The 10,959-nt window shown below is 37.1% G+C and overlaps 1 protein-coding gene across 2 annotated transcripts in view; it reads left to right on the top strand.

Annotated features, from left to right (window-relative positions):
* Nucleotides 3,365-10,959, top strand: part of LOC107637381 (probable endo-1,3(4)-beta-glucanase ARB_01444) — a 9,772-nt gene continuing 2,177 nt past the window's right edge. Inside the window, exons 1-2 of one of the 2 annotated variants that reach the window (XM_021122140.1) lie at nt 3,365-4,846; nt 6,775-7,468. In XM_021122140.1, coding sequence (XP_020977799.1) covers nt 3,381-4,846; nt 6,775-7,453 — 2,145 coding nt within the window. In that variant the 5' untranslated portion in view covers nt 3,365-3,380 and the 3' untranslated portion in view covers nt 7,454-7,468. Of the gene's footprint in view, nt 4,847-6,774; nt 7,469-10,959 lie in introns of those variants that run through there. The other variant, XM_021122139.1, reaches the window with a different exon arrangement.

The following is a 10,959-nucleotide window of genomic DNA, read 5'->3' as shown; positions in this document are numbered from 1 at the left end:
TATATATATATATATATATATATGTATGTATGTATGTATGTATGTATGTATGTATGTATGTATGTATGTATTCAAAACACTAAACTGAGCTTCATACTCGGAAAGAGTCATAACAACCAAACTACACAGTCGGCAATACCAGAATCTAACAAAGGCCAAAAAATTGGCAATATTAAAAAAAGAGCACCAACAAACCAAAATTATAAAAACAAAATAAAAAACTAATAGTCTTCATTCTATCTTATCCCCAATACTTGAGCTGTCACTTTGCTTGTCAGCTTCATCATCAATCAGCTCCCCATTAACAATGATCTTCGTCGCATCAAGCTTACTCACATCCACCTCGGGAAATAGAACTCGAACCTGAGAAGAAGCTCGCTCGAAACCTTGAGCAAAGGCCTCGTAAACTTCATTTTCTAACTCCTTCACTCGGGCCGCCAGTTGATCATTATCAGACTTCAAAACCTTATAGTCCTCGGCAACCGACGAGTGAAGCCACTTTTCCTTAGCAAGCTCAACTTCTTTTCCTTTTAGAGATGACGAGAGCTCAACAATCACCTTTTCCTTCTCTTGAATAGCAGAAGACAGCTCGGCAACATCCAAAGAGTCCTTCACCTCAGACTCAACAGCAAGTTCCTGTGCCCTCCCGATATCAACAATCTGAGCTCCAATAACCTGCAACAGAAAGCATCAGTCAACATGACCAAGAAAAATAAGGGCAAACATACATCAAAGAATAAAAATACCTAAAGAAAACGACTGATCCCAGCCCGGCCAACCTCCTCAATCATCTTGGAGTCATCAGGGAATCGACACAGCTCATCCGCAAGGGTTGCAAAAGGGAAAAACCTCGACCATAGAGACCTCATATTGTCGTCCTCACGATATGCGTGAAGCCTCTTCTAAGACTCGTACGCAGCTTCCACAATCGGCAGGGCAGGAGAGTTTTCTTCCTTACTCTCAACCGGCTCGGCACGAGCTTTCACCCTTTTCCTTTTTGGGCGAGGATTAACCTCGGGCTGTGCAGCAGCACCACCAACGCCCTTGCCCACATTCGTCATCGACCCTTCTTTCTTATTTTTCTTCCTCTGACTGAAAAATTATTTCAGCCCAGTAGTGGTAATTGTGGGAGCTTTTTCAGCTGCAAACAAAATTACTGAAAAAGCGATTATCAGTAACGAACATACCACCAAACCAAAAAACATTATCAAGGCCAATTACCTAAATAATTCAAAACCGCCTCCTTATCCGAATCCCATTTCAACAACTCCGCAACAGACAATAACCCTCCCGACTCCAACTTCTCTAACAAAAACTCCAAGACAACATTATCATCAGCTACCCTATCATCAACATCAAGCACCTGGACAAGCTCAGAGAACCAAGAAACAGGGAATCTTTACTCTAAAAACTCATTCAAATAAAATGGAAATTCATCCTCAACACTCCTCACTTTGACAAAAAAATTCTTAAAATCTTTATATGAAGATTTATATAGAGAGAAAACTGAAAGACGAGGATGGCTACTAAAATTCACCCACAAACCACGCCTAACCCCTTTGGTCTGAAACAAAGAAAAAAAAAACCCTAAGGGATGGAGGTTGTTCCGGAATGTTCATCAGGATCTCAAAAGCACGGACAAAACCCCACGAGTTAGGGTGTAACTAAAAAGGAGGACAAATTCAACCAGAACAGAATGCCACACTCAAAATCTGTAAACAGAAATCGGACACCTAAGTCAGTCAACAGACAAGAATAAATATAGAAGTAGCTCCAACCCTCAATCCTCTTACACACTCGATCATTCTCCTCACAAGGTAAAAACTCTATCCTGATGTTATGCCCTTCCCTAACCCATACATTTAGAACCCAAAACCTTCACAGACTTAAAATCATTGAACCTAGAAACACAACACTTAACCTGAGCACTAACCCAGCTACAAGGATCACCCTCAGCAATAGTAACCTTACCCTTTTCCATACCTTTAGTACAAGCAAAACAAAAAGGAAAAAGACAAGAGGAGGGGGAAACTAGAATCCTTCAAAACAAACATTTACTACTCATTTTCTTTTTCTCTAACAGAAGATGAAAAAATGAAAAATCAACAAATGTAACCAGGAAAAGTTACCCAAGATAAACCCAAGTAATAAAAAACATGGGGAAGAGAAACGGTTATAGCTCCTTAAAAGAAACCATCTCAATCCTAGCCATTCAAATATCAGCTCAAAAAATCAACGCCCAAGATATCACCAAAAAATGAACCGTGACTTCACATCAATCATTTCACTCAGCACGGGAAACGAAGTGGCCATTTAATGCGACACTTTCTCTTTCCCAAGAAAACCAAGACAAGCTCGGGGGGAGATAGCATCCCCGACAACATAACCACAGCCGAGGTACACGGGGAAGTTTAAAAGCTTGCCTCTGTTTTCTTACAAACACAAGGCAAACTTGGGGGCTATGATACGTAACATATACCTCGGCCAAACAACGTAGATCTCGGCCAAACAACGCATATCTCGGCACAAAATAAAATAATAACAAACCGCATAAATCGGACGAGCTATGCACAGCTTAATATCTCAAACTTACAAAGCTAACGTTAACAATAGGATAACCTCAGCAAAAGTGGAGAATTCCGAAATAGGCTATAACCGAATAAGCCTAAAAACGCCTATATAAGCAGATAAGTAATCTCGGAGTAAGACAGGTCACAGAACTCACTCTAATTCATTTTTCTTATTTTCTCATAACTCACATTCTTACTTGAGTGTCGGAGTACTTTTTGTAAGTGCTCCCGCCACGGTGTTCCAACTCAGCCGACGTATAATTCTTCCACCTGAACACGATCACTGACAGAAGGAGTCGCTATACCTCGACTCCATACGCACGGAACAATACGTATTCTGTTTTTTACTCAATTTATTCTCTCCAAAATCTCTTATTAAGATTCAATGTATTCACCTATTTTTGCATGTTTATGGAGAACCTAAATTTGCATTGTTTTTGAATCTTTACAAAGAAAAAACGAGCTCTTTTCATTTTTTGAAATTTTTTTAAAAATAGAAAACTAAAAAAAATTCATTAGATAGCGGCTAACATTTTTTATTATTAATTTTTGAGACATTCAAAAATAATTATAAAAAATTTAACTAATCAAACTCGAGGAGTCTAATAAAAAAAGCAAAAGTAGAGTTTAGAATTTGGAGTTATCTCAACAAACTCTTAATTTTTCTTTCAAAACTCAACTAAAACTTGAGATACACTCCACCATTTATAGTATTCCAATAGAATAGTATCTCTTAACTTCCATTATCAAAGAAACTATAAAACCATTTCAAATGGCATTACCATTGTCACAGCATCATAAGCGGCAACAATGTCTCTGCAACACCCACATAATGCATCTTCCTTCCTCTTCCCTCAAACTCATTCCACAGTCCTCCCTGATCCTTCCACCTTCTTCTCCTCAAACCTTACCTCTTCTCCATTGCCTACAAACTCTTTCTTCCAAAACTTTGCTCTCAAAAATGGCGACCAACCTGAATACATCCACCCTTACCTCATCAAATCATCATCCTCTTCTCTTTCTATCTCCTTCCCATCTCGCTTCTTCACCTCAGCTTTCATATACCAAGTCTTCATTGCTGATCTCACCATATCTACCTCTGAACATCACAATAATAACAACAATAACAAGCATGTTATCTCTTCCTACAGTGATCTCAGTGTAACTTTGGATATTCCTTCTAACAATCTTAGATTCTTTCTTGTTAGGGGAAGCCCTTATGTCACTGTTTCTGTAACTCATCATAAACTGCTTTCCATAAAAACCATCCATGCCATACTTTCGTTTTCTTCCAATGATTCTCTTACCAAGTATACCATTAAGCTTAACAATGGCCAAACTTGGCTTATATATGCATCTTCACCAATCAAATTTAGTCACACCCTCTCTGAGATTATTTCTGATGAGTTTTCTGGTGTAATTCGGATAGCAGTGTTGCCTGATGATTCAAGTTCTAATAAGTATGAGGAAATTCTTGACAGGTTCAGTTCTTGTTATCCGGTGTCTGGTGATGTTGCACTTAACACAAATTCATCTAGTGTTGAATATAATTGGGAGAAGAAAGGTGATGGTGATTTGTTAATGTTAGCACACCCTCTTCATCTTCTACTTTTGTCTAAGAGTGATGATGATTCTCACAATAATGTTACCATTCTTGATGATTTCAAGTATAGAAGCATTGATGGGGACCTTGTTGGTGTTATTGGAGATTCATGGTTATTGGAAACTGATCCTGTTTCTGTGAATTGGCATTCAAACAGAGGTGTCAAAGAAGAATCCTATGATGAAATCGAATCAGCTCTTTCTAAAGATGTTGAGGATCTAGATTCTTCTGCAATAGCAACAACTTCATCTTACTTTTATGGGAAATTGATAGCAAGGGCAGCAAGGTTGGCTTTGATAGCTGAAGAAGTTGATTTTCTTGATGTGATTCCTGTGGTTAAGAAGTTCTTGAATGAAACCATTACTCCATGGCTAGATGGAACTTTCAATGGGAATGGATTTCTATATGATGAGAAATGGGGTGGAATTATTACCAAACAAGGTTCTACTGATTCAGGTGCTGATTTTGGCTTTGGAGTTTACAATGATCACCATTATCATTTGGGATACTTTCTCTATGGAATTGCAGTGCTTGCAAAGATTGATCCAAAATGGGGTAAGAAGTACAAGCCTCAAGCCTATTCAATTATATCAGATTTTATGAACTTAGGAGGAGGAAAATCAGAACATTATCATTCAACTTTGAATCATCATTATCATTACACACGTCTAAGGTGTTTTGATCTTTATAAATTGCATTCTTGGGCCGGAGGACTAACTGAATTCGCGGACGGAAGGAATCAAGAGAGCACAAGTGAAGCTATAAACGCATACTATTCAGCAGCATTGTTGGGTTTGGCATATAATGATACAGAACTTGTTTCATTAGGATCAACTCTTACAGCATTGGAAATTCATGCAGCTAAAATGTGGTGGCATGTGAATGGAGAAGGAGATAGAAATATGTATGAAGAAGATTTTGCAAAAGAGAATAAGTTAATTGGGGTTCTATGGTCTAATAAGAGAGACAGTGGATTGTGGTTTGCACCTCCTGTGCGCAAAGAGTGTAGGCTTGGGATTCAGCTTATGCCATTGGTACCTGTTTCCGAATTCTTATTTTCTTACAAGAGTTTTGTGAAGAAGGTTGTAGAATGGACTATGCCTGCTTTGTATAGAAATGGTGTTGAAGATGGGTGGAAGGAATTTGTGTATGCATTGGAAGGAGTTTATGATAATGAAAGTGCTTTGAAGAAGATTAGAAGCTTGAAGGGTTTTGATGATGGGAATTCATTTACTAATCTGCTATGGTGGATTCATAGCAGAGATAGTTATGATGATGATGATGATGACAGAATAATAGAGGAATTTTGTGATGAAAAACAGGTCTTATCATTTGGTCATCATTACAGCCATTAATTAAGCTAAGTATTCTTAATAATGATTTCAATATCTTATTATCATAAAGTGATGAGACTATAAGTTTAATATATGAATAAATGACCATTTATACTCATGAGAGATGAAAATGCTGACATTTGTACCCATGAAAGCTTGAAACTAATCTTGTACCTATGATAGATGCTGTCCGTGTGACAAAAATGCCCTGACTTGAATCTGAGCTTGGTTCGTGGATTTCCGAACCTACATGGCACTCCCAACCCTCCCCCAAATCTGAGCCAACCATTCACCATCATCATCTTCATCTTCTTCACCATCACCATCACCATAACCTCCATAATCTCCATCACCATCACCTCAGCACCGCCACAGCCACCTCCCTTCACCACAACCTCCGGCGACAACCCACACCGCCGTGCCCCTTTCTCTTCTTCTTCCCCTCTTCTCACTTCCGCTGAGCCCAGAAACCACAGCGTCAGCTCCTCCTCTCCACCAAACAGCCGCGACACCCAACCTTTTCCGCAGCGTCCTTACGGCGTTCCAACCCGTCACCACTCCCCTGTCTGAACCTACCTCCCCCAAAGCTCCCAGCAGCATCAGACAAGCCAAAATTTTCAAATAGCAGCATGAATCAAACAGCAAAATTTTCAAACACAAGCATGAATCAAAACAAACCTAAATCCACTAACATGCATTTTTAACTAACCAAATTAAGCAAAATGAACTAAAAGCAATACAATGAAAGAAACAAAATTCAACAAAAGAAAATGGGAACCTGGAAAGCAGAGAATGAACAGGTGAAGGGAAGTTGATGGCTGAATTGGCCGGGACAGAAGCGGCGGCCTGGTAGTGGCACTGCTTCAATTGCAGCAGCGGAGAGTGAACGCAGCCATGAAACAGGGGAAAACGGAGGGGATGGAAGACACAGGGGCTGCACCCTGTTCTGGTCGTTCCATGGGAGAACGGAAAACGGGGCTGGAATCGCGACGGTGCTAGGCTGGTTCGCGATGGTGAGACGGGATGACAGAGAAGGAAGAAGAAAGGGGGAAAGGGGCTCATCGTCGGTGTCGTTGTGGCTCGTCGACGGCGCGGCGGTTTGGCCAATGAGAAAGAGGGAGGAGAAGGTGGCCAGTTCGTTGGTGTGGCTGAGGAAGACAGAGAACACGCAAAGGGGAGAAAATGGAAGAGGGTTGCGGTGGCTTGTAGAGGCCGACGGTGATGGTTGGCGGAGCTAGGGTTCGGACAGGGGAGTGACACGTCTAAGGTGTTTTGATCTTTATAAATTGCATTCTTGGGCCGGAGGACTAACTGAATTCGCGGACGGAAGGAATCAAGAGAGCACAAGTGAAGCTATAAACGCATACTATTCAGCAGCATTGTTGGGTTTGGCATATAATGATACAGAACTTGTTTCATTAGGATCAACTCTTACAGCATTGGAAATTCATGCAGCTAAAATGTGGTGGCATGTGAATGGAGAAGGAGATAGTAATATGTATGAAGAAGATTTTGTAAAAGAGAATAAGTTAATTGGGGTTCTATGGTCTAATAAGAGAGACAGTGGATTGTGGTTTGCACCTCCTGTGCGCAAAGAGTGTAGGCTTGGGATTCAGCTTTTACCATTGATACCTGTTTCTGAATTCTTATTTTCTAATAAGAGTTTTGTGAAGGAGGTTGTGGAGTGGACAATGCCTGCTTTGGATAGAGATGGTGTTGGAGAAGGGTGGAAGGGGTTTGTGTATGCATTGGAAGGAGTTTATGATAATGAAAGTGCTTTGAAGAAGATTAGAAGCTTGAAGGGTTTTGATGATGGGAATTCATTTACTAATCTGCTATGGTGGATTCATAGCAGAGATAGTTATGATGATGATGATGATGACAGAATAATAGAGGAATTTTGTGATGAAAAACAGGTCTTATCATTTGGTCATTACAGCCATTAATTAATTAAGCTAAGTATTCTTAATAATGATTTCAATATCTTATTATCATAAAGTGATGAGACTATAAGTTTAATATATTGTAGCTCCTTTAATTTATACCATTGTTATATGAATAAGAACAAGTTATTATATTATGAAAATTTTGATGATTACAATTAGGACAACATTCTAGGAAGGAAACTGATATATCAGAACTTTTTGTTGTCACTTTGATTATCAAACACTCTACGGCTGATTAATTTTGACATGTATATATGTTTAATAAATCAAGGCGCACTTACGGCATGAATAGAAAAAGTAGTTAATTGAATCCAATTGAATATGCATGGTTCCATGAAACGTGATCAAGTGTCTGATCTTACATTTTCTAAATATTTCCGGCAATAATATAAGGTGAAATTTGACCACTAAGGAATATTAAAAATGTAAATAAAAACAAATGTACACAGGAAAATGGAATAATAAAATGATCATACATGCATGCAATAGAAAATAATATATATATAGTAACATATTCTCATATATAATTTTGACCAAGGAAATATTATTTATTTATACCTAGACATTTTTATTTCCTTCAAAGTCCCAAAAGCTGAATACTTTTACTTCATTCGTCCATAACAAGTGATTTTACGAGAGTCGCCGCCGACAGCGAAAGCCATAAGAACATAGTAACAACAATAACAATGGTGATAGAGGTGATCAACAAGCCTGTGGTTACAAACAAGAGAGCCATGGCAGTTGGAACCCATATAGGGCTGAATACAATTATGAGAGGCGAAAAAATGATGATAAGCATGATGGCTACGCCTATAAGAAAGAGAAGCACGCTGATTGCAAGCATGATTAAGGGACGAAGGAAGCTCAATAAGGGAGTGATTTTATTTATGAGTTCATTGATGAACTTTGCTGGGTTTGCAAGAATGTTTTGAAGATCTTGGAGAACGGATGCTGCAACTGATAGTAGAGTGGTTAGAGGGAGGAGAAGAGAGGGATCCAATAATAAGGAGCTTGAAACACCATCTACGGTGGTGGAAACGGTGCCTGTGACGGCTGTAAGAGTATCTGTGATGATGTTCTTGTTGCTCGAACCAGAAGAGTTGTTGATGGGGGCAGTTACAGTTTCTGTTACTGCCGTGGTGATACCATCTGTGATGTTGTTGACGGGCGCAGTTACAGTTTCTGTAACTTCCAAGGTGATACCATCTGTGATGTTGTTGACGGGGTTGACGGGGGCAGTTACAGTTTCTGTTACTGCCGTGGTGATACCAGCTGTGATGTTGTTGACGGGGAAAGTTACAGTTTCTGTAACTACCGAGGTGATACCATCTGTGATGTTGTTGACGGGGGCAGTTACAGTTTCTGTTACTGCCGCGGCGATACCATCTGTGATGTTGTTGACGGGGTTGACGGGGGCAGTTACAGTTTCTGTAACTGCCGTGGTGATACCATCTGTAATGTTGTTGATGGGGGCAGTTACAGAACTTACTGCTGTGGTGATACCTTTTGTGATGTTGTGTAACATTTTGTTTCTTTGATAAGATTTCAGGATTAGTTAATATATAGATATCAATCATATAGATAAGTTAAGGTTGGTCACTTGGTCCCATAATAATAATAATAATAATAATAATAATAATAATAAGGAGAATGTTAAGTAAACAATGACTATTTTAAACAATATAAATAACTACCAATCAAATAAAAATATACTATACCTTAATTTAATGTTACTAATTAAATTTACTCTTTTAGTTCTATTAATTCACATTGTTTACACATTGTTCAAAAATCTTGTTAGTTACCTATACTTTTTCCTTATTTAATAGCACATAAAAAATGAGTAAGATCTAGCGTTTATTGATTGATCTGATTATTAATTAAATTTAATCTTTTAGCTCTCTTAATTCATATTATTCACACATTATTCAAAAAAATTGTTAACTACATATACTTTTCCTACTAATAATGGAGGCTTACAGTACCTAGTAGATCATATTATTGGAAAGCTTTCAACTGCTAATTTGGTTAAAAAAAAAATTTGTACATATAATTTTTTTAATCAGTGAAAACTCAGGTGAAATCGACTTCAGTAAAGTTGATATCTGAGAATCGTTAGATAAAAATTTAGTCAAATCAGTTAAATTATCTAACAGTTATCAGGTATCAATTTTACATGAAATCGACTGCACATGAGTTTTCACCTTCTTAATTTTTATTATTGTGAGATTCCAACAAGAATTATCTGATTATCTCATAAATCAGATATAGATTGATCTATGGGCTCATCCTTAAACGCTCCTTGTTAAGTATGGAGTGCTGCACACCTTGTGAATTCGTAAATCTGAACTCTCCATTTATTATATTTTATTTGAATGGTCTAAATTTAAAAAGGTAACCTGTTAATCAGGTTAATCATTTTTTGATAAGTTTTAGATTTTTTTTGTAAATCTCAGGTATTGGGCTGAAGTTCAAAATAAAAAAAATAGTATATAAATATTAAAAACAACATGTCTGAAAAAAAATTATTGGACTTTAGAATTAAAATAAATAATATATAAAAAATAAGTTGAAAATTCATGTACTAAATCTAGAAAAAAAGATATATTAGAATCTTAAAAAAATTAATATTAAATATATATTATGTATATAATATTAAAATTTAAATAAATTTTGTTTTGTGTGAAATAAAATTATAATATTAAATATAAACACAATGCTAAAAAATTTTGTGTTATATATATATATATATATAAACACAATGATAAAATAAAAATAATTATTTAAATATAATTGTATTTTAATTTTTCATTCTATTACGTACAGGATAATTTGAAATAAAAGATAATGGACTTGTTGTAACTGTCATGTATTTTGTGCTTTGATTGCATTGTCATCTGAAAATCATGGCGCCTTCATGGAGACCGGGTTCTTCTACAGAATCAGTTTTACGTTTGGAGTTAGCCAATCAGCAGCAGTGACGATAGACAGCGTCTTTCTTTTCTATGGCAGCAATTTTTCGGGCTTTGAAAGTCCATTTATGGTAGATGTGGAATGGGGTGGGTTCAAGAGCGTCAAAATCTGTGGCTAGACAGAACAATAATGGAAGCACCTGCTAGCAAACAAAACAGTGAAAATGCTTGAAGACATCACATCAACAATAACAGAATAACGGAGGAAGTCGATCAAATTTTTCTAAGTAATTTTCTGGTGTAAAGATAGTCCTGTGTTAAACGAGCGAACTAATTTTTTTTGTTAGTGCCGGTTTGTTTGTTCAGCCCATGACAAAAAAAATAACAATAATAAATAAATTTAATTTACCTAATTACTTTTGATAGCAGGTTAACTTTTAAAGAGTGCTGCACTCCCTACTTTGCCTAGAGTGCACTAGCTTTCGCCTTGATCTATGTGTCACTTTAATAAAACTCTTAAATATACATACTAAATGATTAAGTTTAGAAAACTATTTATAAAATAAATTAATCCATTTTAAAATAATGAAATAA

Source organism: Arachis ipaensis, chromosome B04 (genome assembly GCF_000816755.2).
Source record: "Arachis ipaensis cultivar K30076 chromosome B04, Araip1.1, whole genome shotgun sequence".
Lineage (NCBI taxonomy): Eukaryota > Viridiplantae > Streptophyta > Magnoliopsida > Fabales > Fabaceae > Arachis > Arachis ipaensis.
Note: the sequence above shows the minus strand (reverse complement) of the source record. Positions and strands in the feature narration are given on the sequence as shown.